Source organism: Amblyomma maculatum, chromosome 8 (genome assembly GCF_055883805.1).
Source record: "Amblyomma maculatum isolate TAMU_Amacu chromosome 8, ASM5588380v1, whole genome shotgun sequence".
In the NCBI taxonomy this organism is placed as follows: domain Eukaryota; kingdom Metazoa; phylum Arthropoda; class Arachnida; order Ixodida; family Ixodidae; genus Amblyomma; species Amblyomma maculatum.
This window is the reverse complement of record NC_139351.1, coordinates 75187038-75205296: the sequence shown is the minus strand read 5'-3', so window position 1 is coordinate 75205296 and position 18259 is coordinate 75187038. Positions and strand designations below refer to the sequence as shown.

Sequence of the window (18259 nt, the reverse complement as noted above, 5' to 3'; positions counted from 1 at the left end):
GGGTCGTAGTTCATCTTGGAAAAAAAAACAGCGCAGCGTTGACACATGGACACAGAAAGACACAACACAGCGCTGACTCAAACGGTGATATTTTGCAGAGCGACAAAATATATATGTTCTAAAAGTGTCCGGAAAGCATGTTTAACAGCTTCTGGGTCTGCAAGCGACAGAAAGATAGCATATTAAAGGTTGAAAAGACTTGAGGTAACAAAATTCAAAATAAAACTGAAAAGCAAAAAATGGAAGGCCGAATAATTGGATGACGTCAATAAGGAAAATGAGTAACAAATAACAGCATGCCATGAAAAGCAAAAATGGTAGTTAAAAAGACAATGAAAATTAACAGCGATAAAGGAGCCAAAGGGGGCACTGAAAGCAGAAGACTGAAAACAACCAACGCCAAAAGGCCGCTAACAGATAAAGTATGTATTAAGGAATTCTAAACAATATACGCTGTACCCGGCTCAAAACGCCTACCTCGTGTTTCGTTAGCACTATCGCGGTTGTGCTGCCCCTTCTGTGGGCACGTACACTAGATCAGCCTCCGTGGCACCTGCATCTCTCCACCTGTGAGCATTGGGATGGTGCTGTGCTCAGCGTGGGCCCGCAAATCTAACTCTGTGCCATCGAGCGCGCAACCCAGGTACCCAAAGCCCAGGTATTCATGCAAACAAGCGCGGTAGGTTCCGCATAAAACTACCTTCTCCACTAATTATACCTTATCCTCCTCCTCGTCGTTTGTTCTAATGACCTTAGAAGCCATAGTACCGGGCCGGAAGCTTTAGAAGTCGGAGGATGCGTTAGCTGAAAAAATGAGACAGTAGCGCCACCAGCCATATTTATGGCTTCGTTACTCCGCTGCTGTCTGAAGACCGTGTGAATGATTCCTTGCCTTAGGTCGCGTTTCATGGCCAAGATAATGAAAACGCGCCGCCGCGGCGAATGAGAAACGGGTATACGTAATTTTCTGTTCACAACATGACATGAAATATTAACCCGAAAGAAGGATTCTAAAAATCCAAACAATTCAATAATGTCATTAGGCCACCATACATAAAACTCGTGTTTTACCTGAATTGCTGGTTTACATTCGAGCTGCCATCTGTACATACGTCGCTGCTCCTTTCATCTTTCCCTGCACAGGTGGAAGCAAGCTCCTTTTATCGAAATCCATTGAAATGGTACAATAAATAGATGTAACACAGGCAGATTGAAATCTAAATTACTCAGTGGCACAGCAAATAATATATAAAGTTTTCAAAATTTGTAGCTCGCTTAGTAACTTGATTAGTTTTAGAAAAATATATGGGGTTAGACTTAAGATAAGCGTTAAGGAGTAAGACCTGACAGCAATAAATTCTTGCTCCCACAGATCCCCTTGTAGATGGTCGTTCGCGTACATATTGTGTGTGGCCCACTTCATGATGAATCCCTTACTGTGTGCTTCTGGCATCTCACGGATGATAACTGGCAGACATTTATGTCACATTATTGTATGGGAGTCTATTAGGCGTCGAAAGAAAGCGGGGAATTAAACCTATATTATAATGCGCGCGTACCCTAGGGTTCGACTGTCTGAATAGGGATCCAATTTAGGGCTCCAGGCTCTAACTACATTTCATCCGCCAGCCTTGAATGAGGATCTTCGGCTTGCAGGTTCTGCCAATTTGCTTTTTTTGCAGTGCTCTCGTAAGGTCACTCACGGCCCTGAGCAATCAGCGCTCAGCCACGTTGCTGACATCTATCAGCTGTCAGAGTCGTGCTTACATTGTTCGCACAACGCCGACGCCGTTGTCTAGGGATGTGGGACATTGGCGTTCCAGCGTCAAATATTTGTATGTGATCCTAACATACGAATTGGAGTGCCAGAAAGCATAGTGTAGACTGCCAACTGGATCGTTACATTACTAAAAGGGTGGTGCACATGTAAATGGACGGAAAAAATGTTTTATTCAGTTGCATAAACAGGGAGAGGAAAGGACCTTACAAGAATGCGAAGAGCTAGAGATATATAATTTGGACTCATACGAAATTTATTCAGAGGTTGGCGGGAACAAAATTCGGTATCTCTTTTTTCCTTGAATTATTTTAACGATGAACATTTCACGACACAGTTTTTGAATAAACGTGAGCCACCCCTATGTCATTTTGCACTAATGTACGGGAAATACAGTTACTTGTTTATCAGAAAACGGCATAACATCCTGTTTTAACAAAGAGAAGAGGATTGAGACCACGAGGCGACCGCAATTTCAATGTGGTGACAAAATATCTAGCGTGCCCGAAGCGTCGAACGTCAATGTCTTAATATTTTGGCGTCCAAAGCCACGTCCTCTGGCATTGTTCACGCATTCCTGGTGTGCTAAAATGAATTGCTAGTAACCGTTCTTATGAGAGAGGATGAACGCACAGAACTCATGTCTACATAGCGGCCTGCATACATCATTTTTCGGTATAAGTTGAGAGATAGCTTCCGGTTTTTTCATCAAATAAGCGCACCAAAAAACGGTAGTTTTTAATTCATTTCATCTTTTAGCAGCAATATATCGCCAATTTTCAAGCAGTTCCGTACAGGACCGTGCTACCCGCTTCCACAAAGCAAAGTACAAAACAAACACGTCAAAGGACGAGGCGAGGAGAGGACAAGTGCTACTGTCAACAACGTTTACTGCCGTTCTGGAGCATATATATACACTTCAGCATAACAAGAAGAAGAAGGTAAGGCATGTTCACGCCTGCGCTTAAGCAAGCTCTCGGTGGTGCTGTCAAAAACAGAGCTGGATTTTTTAGCTTAGACGGCACGTGATCATGCCGTACCGTCTTTCCCTTGTGATACTGAAGCATATATATATATATATATATATATATATATATATATATATATACACACTCCGGAACCCCAATAAATATTAGTTGATGGTAGCGCTTGTCCTGTGTTCACTTCGTCCCTTTTCGTTTTTTTTGCGCTTTGCTTTGTTGGTGATGAACCAACACGCCTAAACATTTTCCCTTCTAACCGCGTCCTTTGAATGGTAGAGGAGCTGTCATCAACACAGCGAATAATGGTCTCAGCAAAGACAAAAACGTAGATTCCGCCAGTTTCTGGGGGGGGATTCGAAAGTAACGTTGGCTGTCGTTACAGAATTCCAAAGCAGCCATGTTGTTCCATGACAAACTTTCTCGGCATATATCTGGCAGCTTGCTCATGTCCTGCATCTCTATTTGTAATCTCTTAGGCTAATGCTTCAGACTTTCATTGGACGTGTCATTTATATTTCTTTTTCTTATGTTTGTCCTGTGCTTTAAAGCGAAACTGCTTTTGTTTCTTATTACGAGAAAACTCGGGTAACGTCATCAATTTGAATATAAAGCTTAAACAGAACTTGAGATGCGCCCAAGCAAATCGAATGTGGCAAAATATTAAGAAAACGAGATATTTTCTCTTGGGAACGGAGCGGAGAAGGAAAGTGTTGTTTTTGATGTGTCCTAAACTTGCTTTGAAGGCGCGACAAAAGCAAGGCAGCTTTATTTTCTAATATGCTGGACCGCTCGGCGAATCTCTCAGTCTCTCCAGCAATAAGTGTTAGAGCAGCGCAAGGAAAACAAACCGTTTCGAAATCTGTTACTACTTCCTGTTGGCCTACTCCTACTCCTAGTTGGCGCAGACAAATACACATCCACTTGTCGAAAAGTTGGCTCCGCTTCCGAACTGGGACTCCCCCCCTTCCTTTATTTACTGCTTTCATATTGTGTAGCCATCCTCTTTCCTTCATCCTATCCTACTCTTTGTTGAGCTGCACACTTCCTTTTAACGGCTGAAGCCATTCCATTGCCGATTACCTGGTTCTATAAAACTACAAATAATAGCGTAAATATGACACTTGTGGCTTTGTATAGAAGGCGATTGAGTCGATTGGATTGGATTGGAAAACATTTATTTCGTCGCTCAAGCAGGTCGATGGAGAGACGTACTAGATGGCAGCTAGTCCATGGCTGGCGGCGACCTTATTAGCCCGCTCGATGGCCCGTAGTTGAATCTGCGGGTCCGAGCTGACCAGCACGGCTTCCCACTGCTCGGGAGAAGGGAGCTGTATTAATTCCACCGCAGGTGGATCATTTGCGCAGTTCCAGAGAATATGATCGTATGTCGCTCTTTCGCCGCATTTACTGCAGGTTGGATTGTACTGGCCTGGGTACATCAGGGCAAGCACCGCCGGATTTAGGAGAGAGCGCGTTTGTAGTCGGCGCCAGGTAACTTCCTGTGCCTTTGTTAAAGATTTGTGGGGGGGGGGGCGGATATGTGCGCCTTTCCAGCCTGAAGTGATGGGTAATGTCATGAAAAGAAATTAACCCGTCCTTCGTGAAATTCGGGTCGGAGGGCGCGCTCACTGCCCGGTCGATGAAACCTCGGGCTTGCGCGTGAGCCGCCTCGTTCCCCGGATTAGACGAGTGGGCCGGGACCCAGATTAGTTCAATTTCCCTAACCGGAGTAGGGGTGCTTTGGAGGATGCGGAGGGAGGTAGACGTGATGCGACCCCTCGCGAAATTGCGAATGGCTGTTTTAGAATCACTGAATATAATATCGGCGGACGTGTTTGCAATAGCTAAGGCTATGGCCGCTTCCTCCGCCGTCTCGGAGGAGGTGGATGCGATTGATGCGGCCGCCAACGGAGAACCGTTCCCATTCACAGCGGCCAGTGCGAACGCTTGTATCTGGGTGTGCCGATATTCCGCCGCGTCCACGTATGCTGCATTGACGTGTCGGCCGTACTTGGCATGTAGGGCGCGAGCCCTCGCCATGCGTCGGCCTTCGTGGTGCGCGGGGTGCATATTCTTGGGCAAGGGTTTAATGAATAGAGCTGTCCTAATGTGTGTAGGTAAGTGTGTTTTCGCGTCCTTATCTGGAAGTTGTTCGCACATGTGTAGTCTGTACAGGATGGACCTTCCCGCGTTCGTGCGAGTGAGTCGTCCGAGCTGGGAGACAAGGTGTGCCTCGCACAGCTCCGAAACTGTGTTGTGAACCCCAAGGGCCACTAACCTTTCCGTAGACGTGCTCTGCGGGAGCCCAAGGGCAGCCTTGTAGGCCTGTCGGATTAGGCTCTCGACCTTCATTCTTTCCGCGAATTGCAGTTTCAGGTACGGGAATGAGTAGACAGTTTTGCTCAGTACGAAAGCCTGGACTAATCGACAGAGATCTTTTTCTTTCATTCCTTTTCTTTTGTTGGCGATTCGTCTGATAAGTTTTACAGTCTGATTCACCGTGGCAGTGAGTCTGTTGATTGTTTCGGTGTTTTTGCGATTGTTTTGTATGTACATGCCCAGTATGCGCATGGTTTGAACCTCCCTGACCGGTTGGCCTCTCAAACATACGTTCAGGGCGATCGGGAGGGCCTGGTTTGCATTTCTTCCTCGCGGCTTGGCCCTGAAAACCAGCAGTTCTGATTTTGCGTGCGAGCATTCAAGGCCCGCTCCCGACGCGTAGGTTTCGATTATGTCGACTGCCTGCTGCAGCGTACCCTCTATTTGGCCGTCATTCCCCGTGGTTACCCACAGGGTGATGTCGTCCGCGTAGAAGGTGTGCTGCAGCCCCGGCAGGGCAGCGAGCTTGGGGGGAAGTGTAATGAGTGCGAGATTAAATAGGAAAGGCGAGAGCACCGAGCCTTGTGGTGTGCCCCGGCTTCCCAGAGGAATGGGATCTGATTTAAGGCTACCTAGAGTGAGCTCTGCTGTCCGCTCTGATAGGAATGATCGGACATAATTAAATATCCGTTCACCAGGGTCCAATTGAGAGAGGTTCGTGCGGATTGTCTCATGCGAGACGTTGTCGAAGGCTCTGCTCAGGTCTCGCCCGAGTACCGCCTTCGTCCCAGTTCCACATGGAGGGTCCAGCACATCCTTCTTAAGCTGTAGCATCCCGTCCTGCGTGGACAAGTTTGCCCTAAAGCCAATCATTGTTGGAGGAAGTAAGTCGCGGTCTTCCGCGTAATTTTGCAGTCGGTTAAGGACGACATGTTCCATTAGCTTTCCGATGCAAGACGTGAGGGAGATGGGGCGCAAATTTTCGATCGAGAGTTTCTTGCCTGGTTTTGGGATGAAGGTGACCCGCGCGTGCCTCCATTCCTGAGGGATCTCGCCTTCCCTCCAGTAGGTGTTCATTAGTTCCGTCAGGGCCGCGACAGACGTGTGGTCTAGGTTTCGGAGCGTTTTGTTTGACACCCCGTCAGGTCCCGCCGCGGTGGTGGTACGGAGCTGGCTGAGACCAAACCAGACCTCGGCATCTGCTATGTCGGCGTCCAGGGTGTCGTTGGGGAGACCCTCATACGCGGGTAGAGGGTCTGTGTGGGATGTGCTCAGGTAGCGTGTTCGCAGTTCGGCAACTAGCTCAGCGTCCGTACCCTGGTATTGGTGAATTAATTTCGGGAGTCGGTCTCGCTGTGTGCATTTTGTCTGTGTGGGGTCGAGCAAGTGTCGGAGGAAGAACCATGTCTTTTTGTTTCCAAGCTGCCCGTTCATATTATCACAGATTTGGCCCCATTGTTTTTCCTGCAGCTCTACAGTGTACGTTTCAATATGGCGCTCGAGTTGCGCTATACGCTTGCGTAGATTTCTATTGTGTCTCTGTCTCTTCCAACGTTTTAGTAGGCTGGCATGCGCTTCCCACATGTGGAGGAGTTTGGAGTCAGTCGTCTGGTGCGGCTCCTCAGTCGGCGTCTCGACCGTGGTGGTCTTGACGTCCTCTTTAAGTGCAGCAATCCACTCCGTTAGGTTGTTTATCTGACTGGGGGCAGTTTGCTCTCGTAAGCGTCTGAACCTATCCCAATCGGTGATGCGTGTGCGCATGTGGTGTAGTTTGTGAAATGTTGTGTCAAATGTTGTAGCTATTATGTAATGATCGCTCCCTAGTGTGTTTCTGGTGTTGGACCAGCAGGCGTCGCTAATGTTTTTGGTTAGTGTGAGATCGGGCGAGGTATCTGCGCTAATGCTGTTGCCGACCCGCGTGATTTCTTGGGGATCGTTAAGAATTGTGAGGCCCAGGTTCTGGATAGACTGCCACAGCTTTGTACCCTTGGGGTTGTTCTTCCGATAACCCGAAGCCGAATGGTGGGCATTAAAATCGCCCACCACAAGGAGCTGCGTTCCTGCGGCGAGTCGAGTTGCTTTACACAGTAAGTCAGGAATTCCTGACCCTCTGTCTTTCGGTGGACTGTATAGGTTGAGTATGAAAAGATTTGCCTCACCCTTTTTTCTGGGCACAATTTCAAGTAGCGTGTACTCTTCGCTAGAACTGTCTATTGTGTGTTGTATAGCAGTAATGTTGCGTTGAACAAATGTCTCTGTGAATGGGATGGTCGCCGTCGTCCCTGCGTTCGAGGGGGGAGTAAACGCTTTATAGCCCGGTAATTTCGCCGGACCGCTAGCTTCTTGAAGGGCTGTTACGTCCGGTTGTTTAGGCAAGCTTTGGATGTGAAACAACAGGTTACTCCGTTTGTTGCGGAATCCCCTGCAGTTCCACTGCCATACCTCAATTTGCTGGCGAGGGGCCATTTTGAGACATGGGAGGAATAATTACGGGCACGGTCGCGGATGCCGGCATTACATTACGGCTTGCCTCCAGGGCCGTGAGACGCTGCACTACTTGCTGAAAAAACCAGCGAAGTTTGAACCCAGCTCAGTTACTTCGCGCGTGAGAACGTTAACTTTTTCCTCGAGACCGCTAAATTTATTCTCGAGTGCGCTCAATTCTGCTCTTGGCTTGTCTGCTGACTTAGATTTGGTAGTGGGTTGCGGGTTGTCATCTTTAGACGCTTCTGCAGCGCGTTTCGATCCGGAACCCTCGTCGGAAGGAGCCGGTCTTTTCAGGTTAATGCGGCTGTCCGTCTCCATTGCATTACTGGTGGAGGGTATGGCGCTTAGCGTGGTGGATGAAGGCGCACGGGGTACTGGCGTAGGTTTTACGGGTAGTTGCAAAGATTGAAATAGACTTTTCATTTCTGTTATTTCCCGTTGCATTTGCGCAATGGTTGCGTCTCTGGACTGTATTTTAGCTAATAGCTCCTTCTCCCGAGCGGTGTAATTCTGGGAAGCCGTATCCGGCCAGCTCACCTGCTTTGAGCTGCTTCTGCTCCTGCTCCTGCTCGAACGCTGCCGTCGGTCCGTGCTTCCCTGCCTCGAACTGGCGTCCTGGCGTTTTGCTTCCTCGATGGTGGCTCGACGAATGGCTACCGGCTTTGTCTCTTGAGCGCGGCGTGTGTTCGGACTGCTGGTCGACTTCATCGTTCAGGTTCTTGCGTTGTTGCTTGTGTTTGGGGCGGCGTTCTACAAAGCGATGTTTGCAGTTCTTGCTCCCGGTGTTGTGGGCCCCTTTGCACACAATGCACTTCGGCGTGCAGGTGTGAGCTTCCCCCTCGGCTGGCGGAAGGTGTTCTTCACCGCACCTGCGGCAAATTTGAGTCCTGGGCTTGTAGCAGACATCCGCCCGATGGCCGACTCTTCTGCAGTTGAAACAGGTTTCCACCTGCTCTCTGCACGGGTGTACGCGGAAGGGACTCTCCCAATAGTAGGTGGTGTCTGGAGCTTTCTTTCCGGCAAACGTCACCAGTATGGACATTGACTGGCCAAGGCGACGAGCATCCACCACCGGAATCCCTTGGTTGCGCTTCAGGAATCCTTGTCGCACCTCATCGGGAGTTCCGCCGTCATACGCATGATAATGACGCCTCTCGTAGAGTCGTCCGGCGCTGACACGTACGATGTCACTTCGTACTCTTTCTCGCCCAACTTGAGCCGTCGCAGGTTACTGTAAACCGAAGCCCTGAGCTTATGCGGTGTGCTTATCGTGAAAGTGTTGTTAACTGTGTTAACACGAAGGCTGTCTTGTTCCAGCACCTCTTGAAGCGGTAGGTTAACCGCTATGCAGGTAGCTCTGAGAAGGTTGCGTGGCGCGACGGTGCGCAAGTCCATGCCTCTAGGCCTAACGACTACTTTATAGTCGTCTGCTGGTAGCCGTGGGAGCGGTGCCTTTCTACGTCGGGTAGGTGGTTTCCTCCGATTTTCGAGAGAGAGGGTTTGGACTTGCCTTGGTTATGAGGAACGCGCGCGTCCGTCAGGTCTTGGCTCGCTTGGCCGTCTTCCTTCGGTCCACGGCGCCGGTAGCGTTCTTGCAGGTTTAGTACAGTCTGCCATCCTCCTTCGGCAAGCTGCTCCGGAGTAACGTCTTCACCCTCTACAGTGTAGACCATGATGCAAGTATCCCTCGGTGACTCGCGAAAGCGAGCGCGGGTCCCAGCGGCTCGACACCGGCGTTTGGGCTAACGTTAGGCCAAACGCGGTTCACCAAGTGCTGGTACTTAAAGTTCCGAAAAATGGATTGTCAGTGGTCGTACCAGGCGAAATCCGGTATCGGTTGGCATGGAACACCCTTCCGAATCTTTAACACTGTTCACAGGGCCAAAGTCACAGAAATGTGACAAGAACTGGTCGCGAGGCCAGAGCCTATACGGCGCACGTCCGCACAGCTCGGCGTCTCGAGAGCGATTGAGTCGAGGAAACTGCCAAATTATTGGCTTCGCTAGAGCCGAAAAAGAACTGCGAGTGCGATACCGAGATCCTGATCGAAATCAACAAAGGACAGTGTGCACCAAGGCGGCCAAGGCGGCCGCCTTGGTGCACACTGACGGTGCACACTAAGTGACCAAGGCGGCCGGTCAGGACAGCTTGTTTACATTCTCAAAGGCCACAAATGCAGGGGCGAAATCCTTAGCGAGAAAAGGGGGTTGATTGTGGATGTTTTTAGAAAACAAAAATAGCCAAAGGGACCTTAAGCCCCGCCGGGGTGGTACAGTGGTAAGACGCCCGACTACTGTCAGTTCCCGGGTTCGAACCCGAACTCGGCGGCTGCGTTTTATGGAGGCGAAACGAAGTGGCGTCCGTGTGCTGTGCGATGTCAGCGCACGTTAAATATCCCCAGGTGGCCGAAATTACTCCATAGCCCTCCACTACGGCTCCCCTTTCTCTCTTTCTACATTCACTCCCACCTTCATCCCTTCCCTTACGGCGCGGCTCAGGTGTCCACAAAGCACGTGTGACAGATACTGCGCCTTTCCCTTCCTGTGAACAAATTATTAGTATTATTAAAGGGACCTTAAAGGTAAACTGCGGCGGTTTTTAAGTGCGCTAATAGTCTAGATATTTGAGCAGATTGCATGATGATCATGTCTGTGAAGTTATTATGCATAAAAGCATGCGCAATCCCCAATTGAAGCGCGCAGTTCAAATCACCCCCTTCTCAGGCGAATGCTGCAGACGAGGAAGAAAACAGAAGAATCAGGCTTCTATCACCGTTGTGACGTTTCTTTCAGGAGCAGAAGGCACTCAGAGCCAATTGAGGGAGCCTTCGGTGTGCGCTGTTTCTCGTTTTGCGTGCGTTGGGAACCGAAAAGTGTAAACTTAGTTTTCTGCACCCGATTCAACACAGTTCATCATGTGTTCGGATTCACGAAAAGCAGTGGTGGCGGCGATGACGTCTTCCATCTTTTCTCGCAATGTCAAAAGGTCGCGACGCGATGCTTCGCTTGTGAGAAGAGAAATGAACTCAATTCGAATAAAGAAATATTCTACTCGAAGCATTTGCATGGCTGACTAGGGGCAGTTTGTTCCTAATGAGATATCAATGAGGCTTTGCCAAACAGGCATGGCTGAGCCATGACGCCGTTCCTTGTATTTGTTCGTACAAACGAGCCGTGCCAGTCACCATTAGTTAGAACCGCGTTTATTAAAAGACGAAAAGGGACATAAAGTTTGTAGTTTTGATTGTAGGTCAATTACTTTCTGACAATTCAGGCCTCATTTGTATGTGAATCGGCGCGTTTAACGTTGATTGCGATCTCTTCCCTGAGTGCAATCTTGCGATTTTACTGGCAGACAGCAACAGAGCATAGCTGTTCTCGCGTGTCTCGTTTCGTTTCGCGCAAAGGTGCGAGCAACGTCTTCTCTTCTAAACAACTGATAACTCATCAGCAGCACAATAGTCTTCAGCACAATAGCTCCGTCATTGCTTTGCATACACCCCACAGCTCGGCAACTGATCTTCGCTTACAGTTTATTTGTATGGTGGCAGCTGTGTACTGGTTCACCCTTTCTATTAAATTCTTCGTTTCTCCAAGGAGCGACCCATTGTACTCAAATCAGTATTCGGTACACCATGCATTCGGCCCTTTTTCACAACAATAACTTTCAGGGCGGGAAGGGAGGCCTGACACGGAGGTGGTCGGTTAGTGCATTGCGCGCTGTCCTTCCCTCTCCGGAATTAGCGTGCCGAGGTTTCTGCTAATAATGACGCACACTACTTTTCAAGAGATTTTACTCTATACCAAATCAAGTTTTGAGGAAAAACCTACACTCCCCACAACGGAAGTGTTGCATGGTTTGAGGATGCGTCTGGTGCGGACACATGCGTTAAAAAACCCAATGGTCATTCAAAAGAAATGGCGCGCCATAATGACTTTTACAAAAACACAGAGAGCTGCGATCAGCATTCAGCGCATTGAAGGTGCCGCATCGGCAGTTTCCACGTTCATTAAAATGTCGTCACGCGACGTCTTGACCACTCACAGGGTTGCGGCGCTACCTGCGGCGATCCCCGTTAGGAACGCAGGCTGCGTATTTCTGCTGAAAAAAGGCTATTTAGGCTTTGTCCTGCCTAATCATAACCTGATATTCGAGTTCGCTGGATGAAAAACTGGGCTTCTGCTAAAAGCCTGATTATTGAAAAAACGTGCGCCAGTGAACCTTGAGGGCAACAAATTCTAAACAAAGAAACGCTTACTTATAAGACACGTTCATAAATAAATTAAACAAGTCTATTGACGCATCATCCTAGTGTTAAACTGCATTCAAGAATGGGTTGGCTTTCCTGGCGATATGTTTCTTTTTTACGCTAACTAGCGTCTACCTGGGGTAGCAACGTTGATTCCAAGGCAACAAAAGCGTAGGCGGGAGGGGGGCAGTGCGGTGGGGGGATGAGGCTAAGACGTTCAGGGGGTTAAGTGAATGCAACTGTCCCATGACAACAATATTTGGACTATAATAGGACAGGCCTTCTTCCTGCAGTAGGTATAGTCCGGCAATGATGATAATGATTAGTGGCAACAAAAGTACTATAATCTATTTCTTTTCTAATCACTTGGTGTGGACCGCAAATAAAAATGAATATTTTTCAGAAAGTAAGCAACTAATTTTATTTAGCTCTGTTTTATTGCCTCAATTTTATAGTTATGTTCAGAGGCATTTGACCTTACTTTGTCCCATATTTTTACGCAGTATGATGGCTGCAAGCTCGCCCAGTGCCTCCGAAAAGATGTCAAATTTCAAGGACCTATAGCTCTCTCCTTTTCCTTGGAGGCATTCCAGTTCGTGGCTGGGAGCAATCCTTTGGGCGGGAATAACAGCTGGCTATATGAAAAATGCAGTGCTCAATCTCGGGGACACTTGTATCCAGCCGCGGTAAGTGTCGAGTGCTTCTCTCACTCTGTTTTTTTTTTTTTTTTTCTTTTTTTTTCGCAAAAGTCACGACACAAAAGGAACGAGGTTTTTTTGCGCAATAAAAAACAGAATGCTTAGGCACCAACTAGCCTGCAAAAGCGTACTTGCTCCTCTCAAAAAATAAGCCTTTGGTGTTTAGGAGAGCAGTGACCTGATGGGAGCGAAATCACCGAAATTTCTACAAGAAAACACTAAGGCGTCGAGAAGATAATTTACAAAGCTTTAGTATATTAGCGGTCGTACAGGCGTTCACGCGAATGCTGGTATGTAACTCTGTCTTTACTGATCGCTAGACTAACGCTGTAAGTATATTAGCAATATATGTGGGAAAGTGGGCTCAATATTTTAAGGGTTTCTTTTGCACACGAGGCGGTGGAGCGTCAGGAAATGTCAGTAACGTGCTGTTAATTTGCGTGCACAAAATCTTCATTGGTGTGGAGCTAGGCAGAGTAAATTTTAAAAGCTGTGACTATATTATGTATTTTACGCGTGATTAAGCTGATGGTATAAGGATATAATGAAGTGTATAGGTACGCTTCATCAAGTTAATAAGTAGCTATTTTGTGTGTATATACTGGCAGTTAAGCTTTGAGACACTTAGCACAAATTCAAAGAGAAATGTTGGGATGCGCAAATTAACAATCTACAATGCTTAGCAACGACATTTCTAGTGATTTAAGTGCAGTCCATAGATCGCGGGATAAAAGGGCCGTGAGGGGCTAGTGATATACGAGCTATTGGTGTGAGCATTAATATTTATCGAAGTCTCTCTAGCATTAGCTTTTGACCAATTTACGCAGTTTGCGTTGAGTTCAATATTAAACATGAGCCTCACATACAATATGGATTTCCCGTAGGATGCCATCTCGTATTATAGCTGAGATAGACGGCATTTGTGTCTATATGTGAACAATAAAATATACTTCAAACGGAGTGATTGAAAAGACTGTTCGTTCAACGCTGTCCTAGGTGTTTCCAGCCTGTAAAAGCTCATTCATAAGTGCATTATTCGTCTCGGTTCTCGGCTGGCCGCATGGGAAGGGAAATTAAAGAATAGTTATGCTAACAATTCGAGTGCAAGGCTGTTTGCTCAGCATGATTTACATGTAATGTGCGAATAAATAAGTGGCAGAATTAAGGAGTACGACATTCTGAAAATGCTCCTTCACAATCGATGCTTATTAAAGCGGCAGGTCTCCAGTGACAGCTCCTGATAGCCAGCAATTATATTCAAAGCAGTTATAGGCCGTCAAAGAATTACAATCCTCGGAGTTTAACTCCGAGAAGAGCACTCATGCATCACACATGAAAAAAATTCGTCCAATTTAAGATGCTTAACCTGTTTGGTTAGTAACTCATTTTCGATAAATCAGAGGGGTAATGGGATGAAGTCTACCGATCCTTTCATGAAACCTTCGCAAATAAAACGTTTGATGTACTCCCTCCTCCGAGGTCTTTCAGCACAGCACCAAAAATGCGTTTGATATTTACAATCGAGAACAAGACACATAAATAAAGTTTATAATCGATGCAGAGGTAGATATAGCTCATTATTGTGCCGTTGGGCATTTTAGACACATTCTTGTTCCTTCTTTGATTCAAGCTGCATGATTTGTATTGTAATAATTCCAGTATGATCTAGGCTCACCTAGCTTTTGAGACATCTTTGGTGAAACCAAACTGTGACAAAATAAGCCGAGAAAAACTTCCGGCCTTTGTATGAAGGAAGACAAGAGCTGCTAATTTTATTATCGAACAATTGATAATGTGCGTTTGTTTCTCAAACACCAAACAGCGTCCCTTATTGTCATGTTTCTGCGACTCTGCTACTCTTCTGCTTTTCCAAGCATTACTTAATGTGAAGAATATATGAAGTGCCCTGTGCGTTGTACCTTGAGGCAAGTGACCATTGCTTGTAGTTTCCTTGGCTTATGTCAAGAACGTTCAAAACACAAAAAATTAAACGGGGGAAATACAGATCTAAAATAAAGCTAACGTGTTGCGCCTGTTACAGTGTTGAGAAAAAAAAAGACGCAATTAAACGTGTTTAGCGATGGATCCAGAAGGAGCTAAAGTGTTCTTTTTCGAAACCAGTAAAGTTATGTTCAGAGTAGATATTTACCTACATTGATAGATATTTCTGTTATAGCTGGTAAATTGGTTCTATGTAAAAGCCCACAGACGAATGAACAAGGTTTTTAGATAGCTCGGACGTCCTGGAACGTGCCTCTAAAAATACACTCCCCTATCCACCTTATGTTATGGGGGATTCGGTTCATCGATGATAAGTGCAGATCAACTTTGTATGATTAATTTTCAATTATTGATCTGCATCAGATAGGGCAATGTTTGCTAACGGTCTGCAAGAGCGGCAATCACCCTCATCTTTACTGCTCTTAGTATGTGAAAAGTGTATATGCAAGATAAGAAACCAACCATGAGAAAAACCATCAATGCGTAGGTTGTCGAAAATCACATATTCTCTCAGCATTCTCATTTCTCAAGTGCGGAAGATAGAATGTAGAACTTTACAAATAATGGTGATGAAGTTCTCTCTGCACCTTCATGCCAAACAGCAATATTAAGGAGCCGAAATCCAATGAAACTTTCCGCTATGCCAGCTTCGGCGCCCACGAAATCATCAACTGAGCCTGCCTAGCCCAAAACATCTATCGCTGCATTTCAGATTGTTACGGCTTCAACGTCAGCGTATCAGAGCAAATGAATGATGCCTACTTCATCTTGAATTGGCAAAAGACTTCTCCTTTTGTCTTCTAGAGCAACGTCTATGAGCCCACCACCACAAGATACATTTCGCACCGGTGTACATCCGTGTCTACCTTTCAGAATGTGTACCGGCATCACGGCGACCTGGAAGACAAAATGACGGCTAAACCTTCAAACATACAATTGTTGTAGACTGATCTAAATTTTCAGCTAACTAGTTTCAGTTGTTTCCAATCTTCAGTTTGTACGACGACTCGTCGAGGTTTTCCGTGATCGAGTATTTTAGTTTCCTTTTTGTTTCAAATATCGTTGAGTAAAATAAGCATATTTACAATATATATATATATATATATATATATATATATATATATATATATATATATATATATATATATATATATATATATATATGTATATATATATATATATATATATTTCTTTATGTCCTTTTTATTTCAAAATTTTTATCCCTTTTTAATGTTTTCTTTCTAACGTTAGGTTTGCAACACATCTCAAGTTAACGACACCAATAAAGTCGTGCTCGACCCCGACGCTCAAGTAATAGTCTCCTCTGGTCGGATTGGTGACGCCACAGCAATTGTGACGTTCGAAAGCAGCCAGACATTCCGACGGAAGGTTGGTGTCTCGTATTCGCAGCCTTCTTTTCCTAGACGAGCCAGTATATATTAGTTGCTCCAGCTTACGCTACCCTCAGGGCCTAAATATAAGATATTTGTTGTAGGCCGGGGAAACCAGTTGCATTCAACAGCCAAACGTCATGCGGTGGAAAAGAAATTTTTCTTTGCCAGTTAAGCAATTAGCATGAAAAATATTTTTCTTAATGGCTGTATATTTCCTTTCAAAATATCAATGTAATTTGCAAAGCAGGAAAGTGCACCATCAAAAGCCCGCCTTCCAATATTTGCCATTAAGCCTCACGTGTTGCGCACTACCAGTGCCTCTTGGAGAACAGTACCTGCAGCGTCGCGCCTGTCTCCACAGTATTGAAACTGGCGGTCTGTTTCGCTGAGGGACTGTGTGGTGGCGCTAGCTTTACGCCCTATACCAATACATGTGTTACGCGCGCGGAACATTTGCAGGCGCGCTTTTACATTCGTAGCCCTTTTTTATTTTCTGTTGGTTTGAAACACCTTCAAGACCATTAAAAGTCGCGGAAGTTGCCTGCTAGCATGCCCTTCGGATCTCGGAGGCCATGCTGCTAGAGAATAACTTCCCGACGTGGCCGCGAGGCGGAGCCAGAATTACGCCCTCTTAGGCAAAAAGTAATCGCAAAATTAAACGACGATCAAATAGCGCAGGTAGCAACAGACATAGAGGAAGCAATAGAGAAAAGCCCCATGGAATACTGGGATTATGAACAGTTAGAACTACTGAAAAGGAGGTAAATTAAGTAGGTTAAAGTAGCAAACCGCTGGAATGGAAAGAGGAAGCCACGGAGCTGGTGGACTAAGGAAATCAGGGAAGCTATTGAACAACGACGGGCTGCTTCAAGGGAACACCGAGTGGCAAAGAAAGCACAGGTATCTCAGGAGGAAATCGACCAAAAATGGGAATCATATCGACAAAATAAACTTGAGGTACAGGCCCTCGTCCAAAGTAAAATAAAGCAGTCCACCGATCGCTGGATGGCTGACATACACGATGCCTCTAGAGGCGGAGCAAGAATATTCTGGAACCATATAAGCTGGCTGGGAAAAAGAATCAAAGAAAGCAGGATCAGATTCAAGATAAAGAGGGAAATTGTTTGAAGGGAGACAACGCAGCGAACTACATTACATCAGTTATACCTGAGGCATATAAGAGCGACGATAGGGTGATCTACGCAAATCAGGAAGCAACACAAGGTAGCAGAATAAAAAGCAGCTTAGAACTGACGAGTCTAAACTGCAAAAAGGCAGAACAAAAATATTCCTAAAAACACATATACAGGAGTATATAGAATTCCGGTCAAGCTGATTAATGAACTTGTTCGAAAAAGTAAGGAAACGCTGTTAAAAGCTCTGAAAACAGTCATAACGAAAAAGCAAATTCCGGACAGCTGGCGGCAGAGTAAAATGAATTTGATTTATTAAAGGAAAGGAGAAAGGATGCACATAAAATCCTACAGGCCGATTACCATAACATGTGTTATGTACAGGTTGGCCATGCAGGCGGCGAAAGTAAGGGTGCAAGCACAGGTAGAAAGTACCAAGATACTCGGAGAACTTCAGAACGGCTTTAGAAATTGTAGGCGCTTAGAAGATAGCCTGTTCGTGCTTACCCAATGCCTCGAAATATCTACAGCGGAAAATACTTTTGTATTTGGCCTTCCTGAACATAAACGGGGCGTACGATAACGTAAACAGGGAACTCCTGTGGATCATATTAAAAGAAGAAGGTATCGGTTATGAGATAATAGAGTTCTACAGGAAATATACAGGGATAACAAAGTAGAAATTACATGGGAAGGGATAAGAAGTACGGAAGATGTCAACGTATGCAAAGGATTAAGACAAGGCTGTCCTCTATCACCACTGCTGTTCATGCTTTATATGATAAACCTGGAACGGAGGATTTAACCTGTCATATAGATCAGGTCGAAAAGCGGTAGAGCAGCGCCTCCTCGGTTTGATGTATGCAGACGATATTGTGCTGCTAGCTGAGAGTCTGGAAGAATTGCAAACTCTAGTTAAGTATTGCGGAGACGAAAGGGACGGTCTAGGCTTCAGTTTTAGCACAGTTAAGTCTGGTCTGATGATCTTCAACAGCTCAACTGATCAGGGTCTTAAAATACAAGGCCTTGCATTACCTAGAGTAGCAGAATATAAATATCTGGGGGTATGGGTAAACGAAGGATTGGCATACATTGGAAAGCATGAGCAATCACTTCAGGCCAAAGGGCGAAGAAATGCCGGGATAATGAAGCATAGGGCATTGTGGGGATACAACAGGTATGAGGCAGGGACCAAGAGAGGGCGAGACGGCAGCGCGT

General features: G+C 46.1%; 1 protein-coding gene across 7 annotated transcripts in view; it reads right to left on the bottom strand.

Moving 5' to 3' along the window:
* The window catches only part of LOC146181550 (uncharacterized), a 173469-nt gene that overhangs the window by 106925 nt on the left and 48285 nt on the right, over positions 1-18259 (bottom strand). For 6 of the 7 annotated variants that reach the window (XR_014700239.1, XR_014700238.1, XR_014700241.1 and 3 more), the window contains one exon: positions 1072-1135. The exons of the other annotated variant lie outside the window; for it this stretch is intronic. Coding sequence is in view for 2 of the 6 variants with exons in the window: in XM_084576591.1 (XP_084432717.1) it covers positions 1072-1135 (64 nt within the window). In the remaining 4 variants the exon portion in view is untranslated. The remainder of the gene's footprint in view (positions 1-1071; positions 1136-18259) is intronic. 7 annotated transcript variants of the gene reach the window in all.